The 23371-nt window shown below is 45.7% G+C and overlaps 1 protein-coding gene across 1 annotated transcript in view; it reads left to right on the top strand.

The window, feature by feature from the left end:
• The window catches only part of CNTNAP5 (contactin associated protein family member 5), a 334380-nt gene that overhangs the window by 173671 nt on the left and 137338 nt on the right, over positions 1–23371 (top strand). Inside the window, exons 5-7 of the mRNA XM_069982421.1 lie at positions 6233–6436; positions 13318–13502; positions 19113–19256. Coding sequence (XP_069838522.1) covers positions 6233–6436; positions 13318–13502; positions 19113–19256 — 533 coding nt within the window. The remainder of the gene's footprint in view (positions 1–6232; positions 6437–13317; positions 13503–19112; positions 19257–23371) is intronic.

Genomic DNA, 23371 nt, shown 5'->3' with positions numbered 1-23371 from the left:
AAAAAACCAAGTCCTTGGCAGGCTGTATCTGCAACACTGTAGCTTCTTTGTAATGCTGGGAGGGTTAAGGTCAAGTTGCTGATGAATTCACTGATTATCCCTTTTCAGCATTACAAAGAAGCTACAATGTTGCAGATACAGCCAGTAAGGGACTTGTTTACATCAGCCGACTCAGAAGGGAGGGGAAGATAGATAGAGAGAGAGAGAGAGAGAGAGAGATAGGAGATAGATAGATAGATAGATAGATAGATAGATAGATAAATAGATAGATAATAGATAGAGAGATAGATAGGAGATAGATAGGAGATAGATAGATAGGAGATAGATAGATAGATAGATAGATAGATAGATAGATAGATAGATAGATAGATAGATAGATAGGAGATAGATAGATAGGAGATAGATAGATAGATAGATAGATAGATAGATAGATAGGAGATAGATAGATAGATAGATAGATAGATAGATAGGAGATAGATAGATAGATAGATAGATAGGAGATAGGAGATAGATAGATAAGATAGATAGACAGATAATAGATAGATAGATAGATAGATAGATAGATAGATAGGAGATAGATAGATAGATAGATAGATAGATAGATATTAGATAGATAGACAGATAATAGATAGATAGATAGATAGATAGATAGATAGGAGATAGATAGATAGGAGATAGATAGATAGATAGGAGATATATAGATAGATAGGAGATAGATAATAGATAGATAGATAGATAGATAGGAGATAGATAGATAATAGATAGATAGATAGATAGATAGGAGATAGATAGGAGATAGATAGATAGATAGATAGATAGATAGATAATAGATACGTTTTTGAAAAAGTATGAAAATATATTGTAATTAACACATTTGTGTGCGTAGAGTATATGTACGGGATTAGTGATTAATTCTCCTCTACATAAAGATGATAATAAGAAGCATAACAATTAGTAATGAGCGAGTACTAAAATAATCGGGTGCTCGTTACTCGAGACAAATATTTCCCGATACTCGAGTGCTCGTTTCGAGTAACGAACCCCATTGAAGTCAATGGGAGACTCGAGCATTTTTGCAGGGGACCAAAGCTCGGCCCAGGGAAGGTCGTCTGAAAACCTGTCAACCTCAGAAAATGATGGAAACACCACGGAAATGGACAGAAAACAGCAGGGGCAGCATGTATGGATGTCTCTGAGGCTGCCTAATGGCACCATTATGCCTAATTCTGGGCAACAGCCTGGTAGTTAACCTCAAGACAATAGTGCTGACCCAGACCAAGATGGGCAAGGCACATACAACCAAGTTCAAAGGCCTGAAGGTCACTTTGAAGGTCAAAGGCCTTGGAGAGTGTTCCCCTGCCAGTGCCTGACAAGCTGACTGCTCCCCTCCTCCCCCCTTAATAACTAGTCTTTTTAAGTTACTAGACTGACCTGGGCTGGGGCATGACACCCCTGACTACTTTAGCAGTTGTGGTAATTTTCCCTGAATCATGTCACTCACCACTTCTCCCCACCGCTTCTGTTCTGGTGACCGAATTTAAAATAATAATTATTACTATTATTATTATTATTATTATTATTATTTGAAATTTGAATTATAATTTGATTTTGAGTTTCAATTAAAATTTGAGTTTGAATTTGAGTGGCATTTGAGCTTGAATAGCACTTGAATTGAAGTCAATTTGATTTGAAATTTGAAATCGAAGATTAAAAAAAACAGACGATAGAGTGGCCTTTACCGAGCTGCTGACTTCTGCCTTTGAAACAGCTACAAAATGAAAGCACAGCAGAGGACACCCACAGCAAGTTTATATTCACAAATAATATGGTTCGAAATGGACAACACAAGGATTCTAATAATTAATTATGCCTGACACAGCATGGAGGTGAGAACTCAGTGAACAAGGTAGATGAGGCAGGCGTGAAACCTCCCAAAAATTAGGCCTGGCACGGGATGGCAGTGAAAGCTGGTAGTGTTTAGGCTGTTAGTGGTGGCTCCCCTGTTGTTCCTGGCGTGGCACATGTTGCACACTACAGTCCGTCGGTCATTCGCAGTTTCTTTAAAGAACCTTCAGACTTGCAAACATCTAGCCCTGGCCACGAGAGTTTGAAACAGTTGCTGATCTACTCGCTCTGCCCCTGCCCCTCCCTCTGCCCACCCCTCTTCCTGTTCCAACCAGTCCTGCGGGTGAACTTGCCTTCCCCTCAGAAGCACGGTCTTCACTAGGCTTATCCACCCAGCTCGGGTCAGTCACCTCGACCTCATCCACCAGCTCCTCACTCTCCTCCTCACTTTGACTTACAGCCATGACAACAACCTCACTGTCTGACAACCGGGTCTCATCGTCATCATCAGACCCCGCTTCCAAGTCCCCACTCTCATCACCCACTGACTGCGTGAGCTGCATAGTTTGGGCATCAGGACAGATCGACTGCTCCGGTTGCTCTGACTCAGGGAAGGGTCCAGAAAACAGTCCCTGGGAGCATGGTGGTGGTGGTGGATCTGAATCCCTTCTTTTCCTGGAGGGGCCAGGCTGTGGGGGAGGAGGCTGAGCTAATGGAGCAAAGGTTCCACTCCCTTGAGTAGCGTGGGTGGACTGCGTGGAAGACTGGGTGGTGGATAAGTTACTGGACACATTATCGGCTATCCACGTGGTCACCTGTTCACACTGCTGCGGTTTCAATAACGGTCTACCATGAGACCCCGTAAGTTGGGCAAAGATGGTAGGGAGTGGACGTCTGCGGTGTGCCACTGCTACCTCCTCAACAGGTGCTGCTGTGTCACCCTGCCCTGAACCACGGCCTCCAGCAACCACATCATTTGGAACCCCACGCCCTCGTCCTCGACCCTTACCCCTGGGGGTCACCATTTTATGGACACTGCACACTCAAGACTGAGATAGCTGCACTACAGATGTACAACAGCAGCAGCAGCACCAGCCACAAAAAATATAATAGTATAATAGCACCTAATGTCCCCTTTCTGCCAGCAGCCGATCCCCACAGTGTGCTGCTGAAATCGCGGTAGCTGCACTGCAACTCCCAGCCAGCAATCTGGACTAATCCCAAAAAAATTAAGATTTGAAGCCCTTACAAGAGCTGTTTGGTTGTTCCGCTAGTATCCCTGCCTACTGGAACACTTATTCCCTTCCTAACATTCTCCCTGATAGACAGCAGCTCTCTCCCTAATCTCTTCCAGCCTGCGTCTGACGCGAGCCCCGCCGGCCCAGATACTTGTATGCCAGGGTCATCTGATGTGGCCAACCAATCGCTGCTATCGACATGTATGGGTCACACATGATGCTACAAGCTCCCAAAAACTCTCCTGCATGATGATTGGCTGAAAAAAAAGCCGCCAAACATGCAGGAAGAGGAAGATACCATTATCTCGAGTATTGCGAGATGCTCGTCCGAGTAACGAGTACCATCGAGTACCCTAATACTCAAACGAGTACCAAGCTCAGACAAGCATGCTCGCTCATCTCTAATAACAGTATAATAGTATAATAATATAGCAGTATAATAGTACAATAGTATAATAATAAAATAGATACAAGAGAGGAAAGGATTGGCTTTTAAGATACAAGAAGAAGATACAAGATACAAGATCTCTCGTGAGATACAAGAAGACGGGGCCCCGGGGATATCTCCGTGAGATACAAGAAGACGGGGCCCCGGGGATATCTCCGTGAGATACAAGAAGACGGGGCCCCGGGGATATCTCCGTGAGATACAAGAAGACGGGGCCCCAGGGATATCTCAGTGATATACAAGAAGATGGGGCCCCGGGGATATCTCCGTGAGATACAAGAAGACGGGGCCCCGGGGATATCTCCGTGAGATACAAGAAGATGGGGCCCCGGGGATATCTCCGTGAGATACAAGAAGACGGGGCCCCGGGGATATCTCCGTGAGATACAAGAAGACGGGGCCCCGTGGATATCTCCGTGAGATACAAGAAGACGGGTCCCCAGGGATATCTCAGTGATATACAAGAAGATGGGGCCCCGGGGATATCTCCGTGAGATACAAGAAGACGGGGCCCCGGGGATATCTCCATGAGATACAAGAAGACGGGGCCCCGGGGATATCTCCGTGAGATACAAGAAGACGGGCCCCGGGGATATCTCCGTGAGATACAAGAAGACGGGGCCCCGGGGATATCTCCGTGAGATACAAGAAGACGGGGCCCCGGGGATATCTCCGTGAGATACAAGAAGACGGGGCCCCGGGGATATCTCCGTGAGATACAAGAAGACGGGCCCCGGCGATATCTCCGTGAGATACAAGAAGACGGGGCCCCGGGGATATCTCCGTGAGATACAAGAAGCCGGGGCCCCGGGGATATCTCCGTGAGATACAAGAAGACGGGGCCCCGGGGATATCTCCGTGAGATACAAGAAGACGGGGCCCCGGGGATATCTCCGTGAGATACAAGAAGACGGGGCCCCGGGGATATCTCCGTGAGATACAAGAAGACGGGCCCCGGGGATATCTCCGTGAGATACAAGAAGACGGGCACCGTGGATATCTCCGTGAGATACAAGAAGACGGGCCCCGGGGATATCTCCGCGAGATACAAGAAGACGGGGCCCCGGGGATATCTCCGTGAGATACAAGAAGACGGGGCCCCGGGGATATCTCCGTGAGATACAAGAAGACGGGGCCCCGGGGATATCTCCGTGAGATACAAGTGCGTTAATGAAATGCCTTTCCTTTTGTCGGATATAACAGGCAGGCGGTTAAGTGTTTGTTTGCTTCCTCATTTATAAGGTGGACCCTCCAGAGACCGCCAGGCTTGTCACGGCCCCAGCCTGGGAATGTTCTATATCTGCTTCCTCTGAAGCGGCCGTGTATGTACAGCCAGGATGACGGCCGCAGATCCATCGCTGTTATTTCCATCTCTCTTTGTTGACAATGTTTTCTGAGCACTTAAAGCATCAAAGCAGCCGCCGCTCTCATCCCTCCGAGTCACCAGCAATGGTCCAGACTGCGCCGCTCACTTTCACCGTCATTATTTCATTGTTCATTTTATTTTATTATCTGTTCTGATTAGTTACTTGTTTTTTATTATTTGTTTTACTAAAATAAATATTTTATGTGATGAGCAAACTTCTCAAACTGCTTCACCAACAATTGGGATCAGCTGATCCACCAGCAGCCTCCAGGTCATGTGATCCTCCTGCTCCTTACTGCCATCTACCTGACACTATTTATTGTATTATTATTATTATTATCATTATTATTATTATTATTTTATATACAGAACCAATAACAAGTATAATGGTAAAACATTGAAGGTTTAAGAAAATTGCTACAAACTTCTATATGTGAATGTGGACTTTAAAGTGGCACCCCGGTGAAAAATCATATCAACTGGTGTCAGAAAATATACAGATTTGTAAATTACTTTTATTTAAAAATCTGAAGTCTTCCAGTACTTATCAGCTGCTATATGTCCTGCAGAAAGTTGTGTATTCTCTCCAGTCTTCCAGTACTTATCAGCTGCTGTATGTCCTGCAGGAAGTGGTGTATTCTCTCCAGTCTGACACAGTGCTCTCTGCTGCCACCTCTGTCCATGTCAGGAACTGTACAGAGCAGGAGAGGTTTTCTATGGGGATTTGCTGCTGCTCTGGACAGTTCCTGACATGGACAGAGATGACAGCAGAGAGCACTGTGTCAGACTGGAGAGAATACACCACTTCCTGCAGGGCATACAGCAGCTGATAAGTACTTTAAATTAGCTCAATTAATAACACCGTTTCCCTGCTGCCACCTATAGATGGAACAAAAGAAAAATCTTCTCATTTGTATATTTTATCCCATGAAGCTTTGCCCCAAGCCCCGCCCACTAGCGGGATCTCTATAAGGAGAGTCACCACCTTCTGTCACTGGTGGGAAGGTTCAGACAGCGGTCGGCTGTATCCGCCATAGATAGGAGATAGCGGGCTTCTTTCTGTTGCTGTACAATGTGGACGCTGGAGTCATCCGCCTCTATTGTGTCGGCAAACATAAGCGACAGGGGAGAATACTGTGTATCTAGTAAGAAAGAGACTGAATCATGGAGGGCGATTGTCAGGGGGTTCGGATCAGTGAGAAGACAATGACCGCCCAATATTTGCCAATAATGCCGCCGCTTGTGTTGCTGTCAATAGCGGCAGCGTTACCATTGACCTTGCTTGTGTGCTTACATGGCCGCTCATCAATTGCCTCTTTGTTTGTTCCTATCTAGAATCGGATGTGGCCGACTTTGACGGCAGAAGCTCCCTCCTCTACAGGTTCAATCAGAAGCTGATGACCACATTCAAAGATGTCATCTCCCTGAAGTTCAAGAGCATGCAGAGCGACGGCGTCTTATTCCACGGAGAGGGACAGCGCGGCGATTACCTTACCCTGGAGCTGCAGAAGGGGAGGCTGGCTCTCTACATCAACCTGGGTACCCGCTGCAATTCATTCCCCCTCATTCATTCCCTAGATTCAGCATATGATTGGCGTCACACTGCGCCCTCTGCCGCTGATCCGCACAGCTCGGCTCCGATCTATACGGATCATTCCAAAAATTATTACTTTAATGTCTTAGTTTGTTAGTTCAGACCTATTAGTAATTCTTGTGTAGTATCGAGAGAACTTGCTGAACCGTTCAGGTGCGACAGCAACTCTCCGCACCCAAACACTCAGCATGTGATGTCCGGTGGCTGCAGAAGCTGGATGCCGCCCTAGGGAGTGCTGGAAAACATGGAGACGGCCATATTAAGTGCTGGAAAACATGGAGACGGCCCTAGGGAGTGCTGGAAAACATGGAGACGGCCATAGGGAGTGCTGGAAAACATGGAGACGGCCATAGGGAGGGCTGGAAAACATGGAGACGGCCATAGGGAGTACTGGAAAACATGGAGACGGCCATAGGCTTTCCCAGCTTCCAAGTTCTGCGGCCGCCAGGAGTCACATCCCGAGTGTTTGGGTGCGGAGAGTTGTTGTTGGGTGCGGAGAGTTGTTGGGTGCGGAGAGTTGTTGGGTGCGGAGAGTTGTTGGGTGTGGAGAGTTGTTGGGTGTGGAGAGTTGTTGTTGGGTGCGGAGAGTTGTTGTTGGGTGCGGAGAGTTGTTAGGTGCGGAGAGTTGTTGTTGGGTGCGGAGAGTTGTTGTTGGGTGCGGAGAGTTGTTGTTGGGTGCGGAGAGTTGTTGTTGGGTGCGGAGAGTTGTTGTTGGGTGCAGAGAGTTGTTGGGTGCGGAGAGTTGTTGGGTGCGGAGAGTTGTTGTTGGGTGCGGAGAGTTGTTGTTGGGTGCGGAGAGTTGTTGTTGGGTGCAGAGAGTTGTTGGGTGCGGAGAGTTGTTGGGTGCGGAGAGTTGTTGGGTGTGGAGAGTTGTTGGGTGTGGAGAGTTGTTGTTGGGTGTGGAGAGTTGTTGTTGGGTGCGGAGAGTTGTTGGGTGTGGAGAGTTGTTGTTGGGTGCGGAGAGTTGTTGTTGGGTGCGGAGAGTTGTTGGGTGCGGAGAGTTGTTGTTGGGTGCGGAGAGTTGTTGTCGCACCTGAACCGTTTGACAAGTTTACCCGACACTAATCCTAAGCAGTGGCCCCTGCAGCTTTTTACTGACTGGTCCTCTATCAGAAATGGAAGAAGGACTTGGATACGTACAGGAAACCTGTTTCGGTGGTGTCACCTTATTGCACCAGATACGCAGTTAAAAGAAGAAGTTAGCAAAAGTTAAAGGGGTATTCCACTGATGCAAATCATTTGATATGTTGCTGCCCATGGTGAGACTAATAATTCCTTCCATACTTGTTATTATCTATTCAGACTCCTTCTCCCAGTTCTCAGCTGCTGCTTTCTGCTGAAGACACAAAAACCTGTGTGTGAGCCTCTCTCTCTCTCTCTCTCTCTGTCCCCCTCTCCTCTCCCCTCCCTTCTGAGACAGTTACAAAGTAGCTACAAAGTTGCAGATAAAGCCAGCCATGGACTTGTTTACATCAGCTGTCTCAGAAGGGGGGAGAGGGGAATACAGGGAGAAAAGCTCACACACAGATTTTTGTGTCCTTAGCAGATAGCAGCATCTGAGAACTGGGGGAAGGAGACTGAATAGATAATAACAAGTATGAAAAGAATTGTTAGTCTCACCATGGGCAGCAACGTATCAAACGTTGTGTTTGAGTGGAATACCCCTTTAAAAAACTATAGACAACCACACATACAGTATATATGAGACCCTGTCTATAACAGGTGGGATCACCAGCTCCCTGTAAGTAACAATAGCAAAGAGTAACATCAATAAATACTAATGCTACAAGGCGATGAAGTCAGTGACAATGCAACATGGGAGATGGTGGAGGGGGAGGAGCATATCACAAGAGAGGGAGGAGTTCAGGAGGTTTAGGCAGAAGGGGTGGAGCAAGGTACTGCCACAGTGACACTCGAGTTCTGAGTCATTCCTGCGGCATTATGTGGTACTGTTATATGGCAGTATTATGTGGTACTGTTATATGGCGGTATTATGTGGTACTGTTATATGGCGGTATTATGTGTTACTGTTATATGGCGGTATTATGTGGTACTGTTATATGGCGGTATTATGTGGTACTGTTATATGGCGGTATTATGTATAGAGCCATCTATGCGAGCACTGTGGTCAGGAGACCATTTTGTTGCGGTTCCTTCCCTGCACAATCCATAGTCTTTGTGTGAATGATCCCCTCCCAGGACACAGCACGCGGCACCCGTCCGGCCGCCCTCATCATTATCGGCTTCTTTCTGTTTTTGCTGAGGACGTTGCTCTGGGATTTCACGTCTAACTACACGGAGAGACATGAGCGGAGACGTGTCCATAAATCCTGCGCTCTAATGAGTGAAATGTCAGCGGCAATTAGCTGCGACATCGGCGGGAGCTCCGGATGAAACACATCTGTTACACTCATGGAGTCCACATTCTCCATCACACACACAGAACCTTTAAATGTCACAAATTGCCGATCAGCTTCAGCGGGAGAGAAGACGCTTCTGTATCTCCAGCTCCTAGATCCCCGATCCTGGTGGGGTGGAGGGCAGAGGCCGCGGGGGGGTATAATGATACAGCCAGCACAGCAATATAAATAGAAAGAGTCGGGGGGGGCCAGGTTATAATGATACAGCCATTACATTAATATAAATAGAAAGAGTCGGGGGGGGGGGGGGGTTATAATGTTACAGCCATCACATCATTATAAAGAGTCGGGGGGGGGGGGGGGGGATGTATAATTATACATCTGCAGCCATCACATCAATATAAAGAGTCAGGGGGGTTACTGATTATTACGACGCACACGACCGCCGCTCTCCGCACTACTACAATAGGAGGCACAAGAGCAGACTAACCTCTTACCGCTGCCTAATGGCCTCATAATGATTACAAGACGAGGGCCGCACCGCACCGCAAAGTTATTGATTATAGAAAGCTCTATATGACTGTACAGATACCGCTGCACAGTCCTCTCTATCCCCTCCCTGCACTCATCTCTGTGATCATAGAGAGAACTGTGTGGTCATACAGTTACAGCTGCACAGTCCTCTCTATCCCCTCCCTGCACTCATCTCTGTCATCATAGAGAGAACTGTGTGGTCATACAGTTACAGCTGCACAGTCCTCTCTATCCCCTCCTTGCACTCATCTCTATGATCATAGAACTGTGTGGCCGTACAGTTACAGCTGCACAGTCCTCCAGGAGCAGAGTATGGGGGTAGTCATACAGCTCGTTTCTTGTTGGGGAGGCAGCATGCAGACATTCTGTATAATCCTCGCTCCCCTGCCCACCAGGGATAATATCCATATAATGCCTCCTCCCCAGCACAATGGCTGCAGTGTCATCTGCTTCATCCCGGCTCTGCTGCATCCAAATAAGTCATTGATGTATCTGGGGGATGTGACCTCGGTGTATTGGCTGACCAGCTGCATGATGGGTAATGAGAATAAAGAAATATAAGATGGGGGGGGGGGTCTTTAACCATTTCACTGCTTTATGTCACCAAAGAAGCTGATAAAGAATTCAATGGCCTCGTATATTCCTCTGCATCATAGACAATTGTCAGCAATGGCGGATACTATATATACAGGGGTGTGATGCCGGTTGTCACCCACAGTCTATACACTCAGGGCCCCTTATATACAGGGCTGTGATGCCGGTTGTCACCCCCAGTCTATACACTCAGGGCCTCTTATATACCCCCCAGTCTATACACTCAGGGCCCCTTATATACAGGGGTGTAATGCCGGTTGTCACCCCCAGTCTATACACTCAGGGCCCCTTATATACAGGGCTGTGATGCCGGTTGTCACCCACAGTCTATACACTCAGGGCCCCTTATATACAGGGCTGTGATGCCGGATGTCACCCCCAGTCTATACACTCAGGGCCCCTTATATACAGGGGTGTAATGCCGGTTGTCACCCCCAGTCTATACACTCAAGGCCCCTTATATACAGGGCTGTGATGCTGGTTGTCACCCCCAGTCTATACACTCAGGGCCCCTTATATACAGGGGTGTAATGCCGGTTGTCACCCCCAGTCTATACACTCAAGGCCCCTTATATACCCCCCAGTCTATACACTCAGGGCCCCTTATATACAGGGCTGTGATGCCGGTTGTCACCCACAGTCTATACACTCAGGGCCCCTTATATACAGGGGTGTAATGCCGGTTGTCACCCCCAGTCTATACACTCAAGGCCCCTTATATACCCCCCAGTCTATACACTCAGGGCCCCTTATATACAGGGCTGTGATGCCGGTTGTCACCCACAGTCTATACACTCAGGGCCCCTTATATACAGGGCTGTGATGCCGGATGTCACCCCCAGTCTATACACTCAGGGCCTCTTATATACAGGGCTGTGATGCTGGTTGTCACCCCCAGTCTATACACTCAGGGCCTCTTATATCCAGGCCTCTTCTGGGGGTAAATACAGACCCCCCCCCCCCCAATATAATGACCCCCTGAATCTTCCGGATTGCGGCGGAGGAGGAGGAGGAGGAGGCTGCATCATCCTGTCTGGATCCATTCTTCTCTTCCTCTCCCCGGGTGACCTGTGACTCCCACACTGTGACACTCTGCGCTGCTTCCTCCCACGGCTGTCACTCTCTGTCATCACCTCCATATTGTGTCTTATAATATCAATATCAGTCACAGTTATAATGTATCAGGAATATAAGCGGGGGGGGGGGGGGGGGGGGAGGAAAGAGAGGGGGGAGAGAGAAAGGGGGAGAGAGAGAGAGAGAGGGAGAAAGGGGGAGAGAGAGGGAGAGAGAGAGGGAGGGAGGGAGAGAGAGAGAGAAAGGGGGAGGGAGAGAGAGAGAGAAATAGAGGGAGAGAGGGAGGGAGGGAGAGAGAGAGAAAGAGGGAGAGAGAGAGGGAGGGAGAGAGAGAGGGAGGGAGGGGGTGAGAGAGAGAGAAAGGGGGGAGGGAGAGAGAGAGAGAAAGAGAGAGGGAGAGAGAGGGGGGGGAGAGAGAGAAAGAGAGAGGGGGGGAGAGAGAGAAATGATAGATAGATAGATAGATAGATAGATAGATAGATAGATAGATAGATAGATAGATAGATAGGAGATAGATAGGAGATAGATAGATAGGAGATAGATAGATAGATAGATAGATAGATAGATAGATAGATAGATAGATAGATAGATAGGAGATAGATAGGAGATAGATAGATAGATAGATAGATAGATAGATAGATAGATAGGAGATAGATAGATAGATAGATAGATAGATAGATAGATAGGAGATAGATAGATAGGAGATAGATAGATAGATAGATAGATAGATAGATAGATAGATAGATAGATAGATAGATAGGAGATAGATAGATAGATAGATAGGAGATAGATAGATAGATAGATATATAGATAGATAGATAGATAGATAGATAGATATATAGATAGATAGATAGATAGGAGATAGATAGATAGATAGATAGGAGATAGATAGATAGATAGATAGATAGATAGATAGATAGGAGATAGATAGATAGATAGATAGATAGATAGGAGATAGATAGATAGATAGAAGATAGATAGATAGGAGATAGATAGATAGATAGATAGATAGATAGATAGATAGATAGATAGATAGATAGGAGATAGATAGATAGATAGATAGGAGATAGATAGATAGGAAATAGATAGATAGGAGATAGATAGGAGATAGATAGATAGATAGATAGATAGATAGATAGATAGATAGATAGATAGAAGATAGGAGATAGATAGATAGATAGATAGATAGATAGATAGATAGATAGATAGATAGGAGATAGATAGGAGATAGATAGATAGGAGATAGATAGGAGATAGATAGATAGATAGATAGATAGATAGATAGATAGATAGGAGATAGATAGATAGATAGATAGATAGATAGATAGATAGATAGGAGATAGATAGATAGGAGATAGATAGATAGGAGATAGATAGATAGATAGATAGATAGATAGGAGATAGATAGATAGGAGATAGATAGATAGGAGATAGATAGATAGATAGATAGATAGATAGATAGATAGATAGATAGATAGATAGATAGATAGGAGATAGATAGATAGATAGAGAGAGAGAGAGATAGGAGATAGATAGATAGATAGATAGGAGATAGATAGATAGATAGGAGATAGATAGATAGATAGATAGATAGATAGATAGATAGATAGATAGATAGGAGATAGATAGGAGATAGGAGATAGATAGATAGATAGATAGATAGATAGATAGATAGGAGATAGATAGATAGATAGATAGATAGATAGATAGATAGATAGATAGGAGATAGATAGATAGATAGATATCAGGTAGATAGATAGATAGATAGATAGATAGATAGGAGATAGATAGATAGGAGATAGATAGGAGATAGATAGATAGATAGATAGATAGGAGATAGATAGATAGATAGATAGATAATAGATAGATAGATAGGAGATAGATAGATAGATAGATAGATAGATAGATAGATAGATAGGAGATAGATAGATAGATAGATAGATAGATAGGAGATAGATAGATAGATAGATAGATAGATAGATAGATAGATAGGAGATAGATAGATAGATAGATAGATAGATAGATAGATAGATAGGAGATAGATAGATAGATAGATAGATAGATAGATAGGAGATAGATAGATAGATAGATAGATAGATAGATAGATAGGAGATAGATAGATAGATAGATAGATAGATAGATAGATAGATAGGAGATAGATAGATAGATAGATAGATAGATAGGAGATAGATAGATAGATGGATCAGGATGTCTCAGTGTTGGTTACTCCGGCTCTGATCATGTGACCTGTCTTTCCCTCCTAGGTGACGCCAAGCTGCGTTTCGGTAACACTCACACGGTGGTGACGTTGGGGAGTCTCCTGGATGACCAGCAGTGGCACTCCGTCCTCATCGATCGCTTCAACAAACAGGTCAACTTCACGGTGGATAAATACACCCAACATTTCCGCACCAAAGGGGATTCTGATGATTTGGACATAGATTATGAGGTGTGTACGTCCATCACAGTCCGGCAGTCTGTACAGTCGCAGGCCGCGCAGCTTCATCATACTGGAGGTTATGGGGGCTGAGATGGGGACAAATTAACCCTTTCAGTGCTGTAGACCACCACATAGACATAGAGTTTTGTGGTAACATTCTGTCTGTCGGCAGCCACCAGTAGAGGAGCTTACTGTATACAGCCCTGATTCTGTGGCTCTCCAGCATAACTACAACTCTCAGCATGCCCTGGCTGATAAATGCAGCTTGGGTTGTAGTTTTGCATGTGGCTTAAATGATGTATAGTGCTTCTTCTCCTGACCGCAGATCCTTTCTGTATGATTCAGGGTCAAGAGGATCAGGAAGTATTTTACAATCTAACATTAAATATTTATATCTACAATGATGATGATAAAATACTGATTTATCACTCTGCGTTTTTGCAAAAAAGGATAAAAAAAAGATAAAAAAACAGGTGCATTTCTGTGCATCTGTTTCAATCCGTTTTTCTATTAACTTCCATTATAAATAATAATTTAAAAAAAAAAAAAACGGATCAAAATGCATCCGTTTTTTTTAAGCATACACAAATACATGGTAGATTACTTTTTTTTTTTTTTTTTGTACGCTAAAAGTAACAGGTGCGTTTTGATCTTTTTATAATGGAAATCAATTGAAAAATGGATAAAAACAGATGCACACAAATACATCCGTTTTTTTTTTTCCTAAAATGGGTGCAAAAAAAAAAAACGGATTGCAAAAATGTGTCTAATGCTCCAGAGCTGCATTCCCACTTCTGCTGTTTCCCGTTGCCCGCCTCTGACCTCGGCGTCGCCCCATAAAGCCTGTCCCTGTGTACGCCACATGTAAACCACCTAAGTGCTGCAGCCATTACCTACCAGGTGCAATTACTTTTTACCTTTTTATGAAATTGAATAACAACCATTTTACAATCTGAATTTTAGGACATTTCATGAATTTTACGAGACAATTCTGCACTTATTTTGAATATTTCAGGACGACCATAAACGGCGCCTTTGCCGGTGTTATGACCTCTTTTATTTAGTGGCCTTTTTGCCGCTTCTTTAATTTTTACGGCCTCTTGCGTGTTTGGCGCCTATAGAGCGCTCAGTATAACTTTATATTCCGGAGATTATCCCTCATCATATTTGTAATGCAGCCCGAGGTCATTAATATTTTTGTTTATACCTGTAAATTTCTAATTCCTGTGCGTGACAGACCAAACCCACCGAACATTATGGCGGCCGTTAAATTAGACTTTACAGCGTTTGACGGCGATAAAGTGTCCGGAAATCAGCAGAATTATTGCTATTTATTAGGCAATTAGAATCATTGCATAACAATGAGAGTCGGGAAGATGTGCAGCCAGCGTGGAGACGGAATCAGGTTTAATTAGTAATGGCGGCTGCGAGGATGAACGGGGATCGGCATTAGATGCGACAGTCCCTGATTTATCATCACCTTCCAAATTAGACCATTGGGGAATTAGATACAAATATATAAGCAGCTAATTACAAAACACGATAACGTAATCCGACTATAGTGATGCTGGAAGGTTAGGCCGTGTTCACATTCATTTGTTGCATCTAAATGGTTATTACAATCGCAATATACTTTGCATTAATCATTGGCGCACACGGATATAAGAGACGTAATTATTTTATCAGAGGAAATGTTTATCAGACTCCCTCCAGGCTCATCATTTACTACACAAAATTTCTCAGATCTATATGGAAACAGATCAGCACACTGAGGGATCAGGTTACATCTACCCATGGAGAGTAAAGAGGGGAGGAGGAGGAATTATTTAAAAAGGGAGGCAGAGAGACACAGATAAGCTGTTGGAAGCTTCAGTAAGTATTATATCTTACCTCAGTTCCAGATTCATAGCTCACATTGTTTAATGTTGCTCTTTAATGTCCTCCATGCTGCCCATAGAACTCTATGGTGAGGGGAAGGAGCATCTGCAGAATGAGCCAGAGCCAGAAAGACACAGAGAAGCTGGTGGAATCTTTTGTAAGAGTTATATCTCCTCTTTACCAGTGCTGGACTCACATCCACATTTTACACTGCTCAGTACTGCTCCATAATGTCCTCCATATTGCACAAAGACGTCTATGGTAAAGAGAGGGGGAGGAGGAGGAATTAGCTAAAGATTGAGGTAAGGGCAGATAAACACTAAAAAGCTATTGAAAGCTCTAGTAAATATTATATATTTCTCTAGTACTAGATTCACAGTTTACACTGCTTAATACTGTTCTAAAATGCATTCCATGCTGCCCATATAAGTCTATGGTGAGGGGTGGGAGCATCTTCAGAAGGATACAGATGCAAAAAGAGAAGGAGAAGCTACGGAAAGCTCTAGTAAGGGTTATATCTCTCCTTCACCAGTGTTGGGCTTACATCTTATACTGCTCTGTAATGTTCTTCATGTTGCCCGAAGAAATCACCCATGAGGGTGGGGAGCATCTGCACAGTGACACAGAAACAATGCTGAAAAGTTCAGAAATAAAATAACAGTGTTATAGTAAATGTTACAACTAGCTGCAGTGTGGAGTTCACAGCTTACACTGCTCAGCACTGCTCTATAATATCCACCATGCTGCTGCTGCTTCTGAGGCTGTGCTGTAGAGATGTAGAGGAAGAGGATGCATCTTCTGTGTGTGCAGTGTATAGGCACATAGCAAACAGTCAAAATCCAGCAGCTCAGGGACATTAAAACCTTAGAGATGGAGCGTGCAGAGGAGAAAACTGGTGAACAATGTCCTATAGAAGATATATGCCATGTATATAAATGGCAGCTCATCCTGAAAGTTTATGAGAAAGTACAGGCATGTGTTAAGTATATTTTAGGTCTAGCATATTTAGTAGATGTTTTACACATTTATCGTGTACTCGTCCTCCCCTGAAGCCGTTGATGAGTCAGAGCGATGTGGAGCACGGAGCCCCTAAGCTGCTGCACTATGGAGCCTCCGTATGGTGCCGTCATATGGCCGTGTCTTACAGACTTCCCTATAAGCATTGCTCCATGCCTCTGGCATATGGCGGTATATAGGGCAGGGTACTATGGGCATCCTCTGTATAGCTCCAGCCGCCTTCATGGACGCTACTCGCTGTGTCATAAAGTGTCCTGAGGATATTTGAAGTTTATAGTGCATTACGCTAATAACATATCCGCAATCTCCGCATTGTGTTTCTGCTTTGACTTTTACAAGCTCCATAAAAGACATAAAACCAGTGAATTTTATTTACAATGGCCGATGACCTTTGCATCTCCGCCACATTAAAAGAAACAATAACTTGCAGTCTATTCCGCCTCGGGGGGATGTTACCCTGAAGAAGAGCAAACAGTCTGCGGCTGATAGAAACCCTACTGAATAGCATCATAGTGGAGGCTTTACCTCCTGATACTCCATAAAGGAGAAGAGATCCAGGGATGGGAGCGAGACGCTCTCACTATGACGCTTATCATACAGAATAAATAATAAGAGACACTGGCAGTATATATATCGATGGGACATGGAGGGTTGGGCACTGCTGATCAGGCTCTGGAGCAGGGATACACATAGGCAGGTCAGGAGAGGGCGTCCATGGGAAAAGCTGAAATAGCGGATATCCTGTGAGGGACTGCACTGATGTCTAATGATAGATGTGACTGCACTGATGTCTAATAATAGATGTGACTGCACTGATGTCTAATGATAGATGTGACTGCACTGATGTCTAATGATAGATGTGACTGCACTGATGTCTAATGATAGATGTGACTGCACTGATGGCTAATGATACCCGGTGAATGCACTGATGTCTAATGATAGATGTGACTGCACTGATGTCTAACAATACCTGGTGACTGCACTGATGTCTAACAATACCTGGTGACTGCACTGATGTCTAATGATACCCGGTGACTGCACTGATGTCTAATGATAGATGTGACTGCACTGATGTCTAATGATAGATGTGACTGCACTGATGTCTAACGATACCTGGTTACTGCACTAATGTCTAACAATACCTGGTGACTGCACTGATGTCTAATGATAGATGTGACTGCACTGATGTCTAACAATACCTGGTGACTGGACTGATGTCTAATTACCAGGTGGTCTCCCTCAGTACCAGGCGGTCTCCCCGATTATCGGGCAGTCTCCCTCATTACCAGGCGGTCTCCCCCATTACCAGGCGGTCTCCCTCATTACCAGGCGGTCTCCCCCATTACCAGGCGGTCTCCCTCATTACCGGGCGGTCTCCCCCATTACCGGGCGGTCTCCCCCATTACTAGGCGGTCTCTTCTATTACCAGGTGGTCTCCCCCATTACCGGGCGGTCTCCCCCATTACCAGACGGTCTCCCCCATTACCAGGCGGTCTCCCCCATTACCAGGCGGTCTCCCTCAGTACCCGATGGTCTCCCTCATTACCGGGCGGTCTCCCTCATTACCAGGCGGTCTCCCCCATTACTAGGCGGTCTCTTCCATTACCAGACGGTCTCCCCCATTACCAGGCGGTCTCCCCCATTACCAGGCAGTCTTCCTCATTACCAAGCGGGCTCCCCCATTACCGGGTGGTCTCCCTTATTACCGGGCGGTCTCCCTCATTACCAGGCGGTCTCACCCATTACCAGGCGGTCTCCCCCATTACCAGGCGGTCTCCCCCATTACCAGGCGGTCTCCCCCATTAGTCATGAACGGAAAAAAGCCAGCTTACCCCATCCACCGAGCTTCACAGCACGGGCTCACACTCCAACAGGTGTCCTGAGTAGATGCGGAAAAGAAACGAGTCCAGCTCCCGGCAAGGTGGAATTAAGTGCGTTGTTTATTGTATCTCCGTCACCGTACACACGTGCGGCATGCCCCCAACTGAAGCCTACGCGTTTCGGCTGCTACACCGCAGCCTTAATCATGGCTAAGCTGGACTCGTTTCTTTTCCGCATCTACTCAGGTCTCCCCCATTACCAGGCGGTCTCCCCCATTACCAGGCGGTCTCCCCCATTATTAGGCGGTCTCCCCCATTACCAGGCGGTCTCCCCCATTACCAGGCGGTCTCCCCCATTACTAGGCGGTCTCCCCCATTATTAGGCGGTCTCCCCCATTATCAGGCGGTCTCCCCCATTACCAGGCGGTCTCCCCCATTACCAGGCGGTCTCCCCCATTACCAGGTGGTCTCCCCCATTACCAGGCGGTCTCCCTCATTACCAGGCGGTCTCCCCCATTACTGGGCAGTCTCCCTCATTACCAGGCGGTCTCCCCCATTACCAGACGGTCTCCCTCATTACCAGGCGGTCTCCCCCATTACTGGGCAGTCTCCCTCATTACCAGGCAGTCTCCCCCATTAGCAGGCGGTCTCCCCCATTACCAGGCGGTCTCCCCCATTACCAGGTGGTCTCCCCCATTACCAGGCGGTCTCCCTCATTACCAGGCGGTCTCCCCCATTACTGGGCAGTCTCCCTCATTACCGGGCGGTCTCCCTCATTACCAGACGGTCTCCCATCATGTGATGTCACGTTCAGCTCATTCTTCTCCATCGTAGATTCATAAGATTTCTGATCTTTCTTCTTATATAACAATGAGACAAGTTTTGATTTTCTTCTTTCCCAAAGTTCAGCTTTGGAGGGATTCCAGTGCCAGGAAAACCCGGAACGTTTCTGAGGAGGAATTTCCACGGCTGCATCGAGAACCTGTATTATAATGGAGTAAATATCATCGATTTGGCCAAGAGACGCAAACCTCAGATCTACATTGTGGTAAGAAGCCTCCGCTGTGTGACCCCCTCTATATACCTCTATATACCATTATTATTTATGCCGCCCTGCTCACTGTATCATATCGTACATCACTTGGATACATTGTCTCATTCTGGGCTCTGCTGTCTGCTCTAAGCCAATCAGATGTCTCCGCTACCTGGTGCCCCGCCCTCTCGGAGCATGCCGCATTCTTACATACTCCTCTGCAGCTGCATCCCCTTCCTCCCCTGCATCCCTGACTACTTTTTACTACTCTATAATATATTTTTGGATACCAGAGAAAGGGATCCCTAACCAGTCTCTCCCAGTATGCTAGAAAGGGTTTAAAGGGGTACTCCAACATTTTTCATCTTGTCTTGTCTTGTAGGTTATATAGATAAATTACTTCTATTCAAAACTCTCTAGTCTTCCAGTACTTATCAGCTCCTGTATGTCCTGCAGGTAGTGGTGTACTCTCTCCAGTCTAACACAGTGCTCTCTGCTGCCACCTCTGTCCATGTCAGGAACTGTCCAGAGCAGCAGCAAATCTCTATAGAAAACCTCTCCTGCTCTGGACAGAGGTGGCAGCAGAGAGCACTGTGTCAGACTGGAAAGAATAGACCACTTCCTGCAGGACGTACAGCAGCTCATAAGTACTGGAAGATCGGAGATTTTTACATAGAAGTAAATACCAAGTCTATATCACTTTGTGACACCAGTTGATTTAAAAGACAAAAAAATCTCACTGCAGTTCCCCTTTAATATGACTTTTGTTTCCTTGCCGGCTATGTTCCTCCTAACGTATGTAGAAAGTAAACAGACACATCTGTCCCTGTCCAGTCCCTCCGTTTATGGCTGCTCCACATATGTGAGGATAAAAATAACCAGAACTTTCTTCCTCCACCTTGAGAGAAGGCAATAAGCGCCACAGAGAACAATAGAAAAGAACAGAGAACAATAGAGAACAATAGTCTGCCGAGTCTGCTCCTCTCCGCAGATCTCTGAATTATTCTCCTGTAAATTGTGCACATCTGTCCGTGATTGAGAATACTGAGGACCGAGGAGTCTTAGGGCCCTATTACACGGGATTATTATCGTGTGAAAAATCGTTAAATCGTTTGTATTTCAACGATAAATCGTTCATTTGTCGTTGATCATTGATGTAGATCTGAACCTAAAATTATCGTTAATCATTCGCTAATCGTTTGCTGTATTTCCACATTCATTCGCTCAAGTTCCGCACTTTTTTACGAATCGTTCAGTGTAATTGCACATTGCCCATTGTTTTCCTGAGATCTGAAGGAGGAAACGATCATAGTGACGTTCGTAACTAACGATTATCGTTCCGTGTAATATGGTGAACGATTTCAGGTTAACGATAAACAATCTCATTTGCGATCGTTTATCGTTAGTCATTAATCGTTTAAAATCGCTCCATGTAATAGGACCCTTAAGATGTCTCTGCTTCCATGCTTTAATGCTCAGGCAGGGTGGGCCCATCTGTCTGTGATTGAGAATACTGAGGACCGAGGAGTCTCTGCTTCCATGCTTTAATGCTCAGGCAGGGTGGGCCCATCTGTCTATGATTGAGAATACTGAGGACCGAGGAGTCTCTGCTTCCATGCTTTAATGCTCAGGCAGGGTGGGCCCATCTGAGCGCGGTGCCCACTACCCTCCGGCCCCGCCATCTTTACAGCCTGTTCTGAAGTTGTAATTGAAAGTGATGCAACTGGAAACTTTAAAGCGTTGAACTCCTCGCGGTTTCGATTAAGTGTAAAGATTGCCTGCTCTCCCACTGTTTGTCAGATTGGCTGCCGTCCTGCAGAAGCCGGACACATTGTGCTGATAGGATTGCACAGCGTCTTCACTTTCAGCTGCCAGGAATTATTTCTTCCTGTAATAGGAAGCCGACACTGGCCGCTCGGAGGCCGCTCTCACCTGGATCTGTCATGGAGAGGACATTGCTTCGCTGGGATTTCATTACATTCACTATCTGCTTCCTCGTCCATTGTCTCTAAGCCGACAGATTCAGCCCATAGTCAATAGGATTAACACAGGCAAACCTGTTACCCCTCCAATCACCAAGGCTGCAAATACATCACCCTTGAGTCGTCCTCTCCTGTCCTTGCAGAATACAGCTGTATTATAAGAGACCAGGAAAACAGGGCTGTAAAAAGCCATATATAGAGGCCTATAGGGATATACAGAGAAGAAATGCTGACGTTGATGGCCACATTTCCATCAGTTTTAATACAATTGAAATTTTTGTCAATTACGTTATAGTTATACAACTTAATAACGTGCCACCATACAGTAATAATGCCCCCTGTGCCACCATACAGTAATAATGCCCCCTGTGCCACCATACAGTAATAATGCCCCCTGTGCCACCATACAGTAATAATGCCCCCTGTGCCCCATATAGTAACAATGCCCCTGTGCCCCATATAGTAACAATGCCCACTGTGCCATCATACAGTAATAATGCCCCCTGTGCCCCATATATTAATAATGCCCCCTGTGCTATCATACAGTAATAATGCCCCCTGTGCCATCATACAGTAATAATGCCCCCCTGTGCCATCATACAGTAATAATGCTCCCTGTGCCATCATACAGTAATAATGCCCCCTGTGCCATCATACAGTAATGATGCCCCCTGTGCCCCATATAGTAATAATGCTCCCTGTGCCATCATACAGTAATAATGCCCCCCTGTGTCCCATATAGTAATAATGCCCCCTGTGCCATCATACAGTAATAATGCCCCCTGTGCCATCATACAGTAATAATGCCCCCTGTGTCCCATATAGTAATAATGCCCTCTGTGCCATCATATAGTAATAATGCCCTCTGTGCCATCATCCAGTAATAATGCCCTCTGTGCCATCATACAGTAATAATACATGCACAAGCCAAAAAGACAGAAATGGCTGCACATCGCACCCATGGCTGACACGAAAGCTTATTCAGCTACATTTAAAACCAACATCAGAAGTTAGTATATAATTTGGCCAAACCATATTGCCTCATGTACCACGTGCAGGTCTTCTGATACACATGAGTCCCTAACCAAACATCATCACTGTGCCGGTCAGCAACCTGCACGTGGTACATGAGGCAATATAGTTTGGCCAAATTATATACTAACTTCTGATGTTGGTTTTAAATGTAGCTGAATAAGCTTTCGTGTCAGCCATGGGTGCGATGTGCAGCCATTTCTGTCTTTTTGGCTTGTGCATATTTTATGTATTCTGTCCCTTTTTTCATTGTGGCTAGCACTCGTGCTGTGTAAGACCCATGTGATCCAAATTAGCAGGAAGCACCTGTGTACATAAGGGGAGGATCTCCTGGTATTCTCCCATTCTACCTGCAGAGGAATGGAGAGAGAGGTAAGAGCTTGTTCACACTTGTGTTGCTTGGCGTCCACTTTTTCCGCCGGTGGCGCCTGCGGGGTTTGGGGTGCCCTTTTGGGTCTGGTCCTGTGACAATGGGGTTGCAGGGCCATTCCGTGGCCCCTCTTCTCTGCTTGCGCACGTTTTGCGGGCACCGTGCCACCATACAGTAATAATGCCCCCTGTGCTATCATACAGTAATAATGCCCCCTGTGCCATCATACAGTAATAATGCCCCCTGTGTCCCATATAGTAATAATGCCCTCTGTGCCATCATACAGTAATAATGCCCCCTGTGTCCCATATAGTAATAATGCCCCCTGTGCCATCATACAGTAATAATGCCCCCTGTGACATCATACAGTAATAATGCCCCCTGTGCCCCATATATTAATAATGCCCCCTGTGCCCCATATATTAATAATGCCCCCTGTGCTATCATACAGTAATAATGCCCCCTGTGCTATCATACAGTAATAATGCCCCCTGTGCCATCATACAGTAATAATGCTCCCTGTGCCATCATACAGTAATAATGCCCTCTGTGCCATCATACAGTAATAATGCCCCCTGTGTCCCATATAGTAATAATGCCCTCTGTGCCATCATATAGTAATAATGCCCCCTGTGCCATCATACAGTAATAATGCCCCCTGTGTCCCATATAGTAATAATGCCCTCTGTGCCATCATATAGTAATAATGCCCCCTGTGCCACCATACAGTAATAATGCCCCTGTGC

The sequence above is a fragment of the Dendropsophus ebraccatus genome, chromosome 9, assembly GCF_027789765.1.
Source record: "Dendropsophus ebraccatus isolate aDenEbr1 chromosome 9, aDenEbr1.pat, whole genome shotgun sequence".
NCBI classification, from domain to species: Eukaryota; Metazoa; Chordata; class Amphibia; order Anura; family Hylidae; genus Dendropsophus; species Dendropsophus ebraccatus.
The sequence above is the reverse complement of the archived record's forward strand: the minus strand, read 5'-3'. Positions and strand labels throughout refer to the sequence as shown.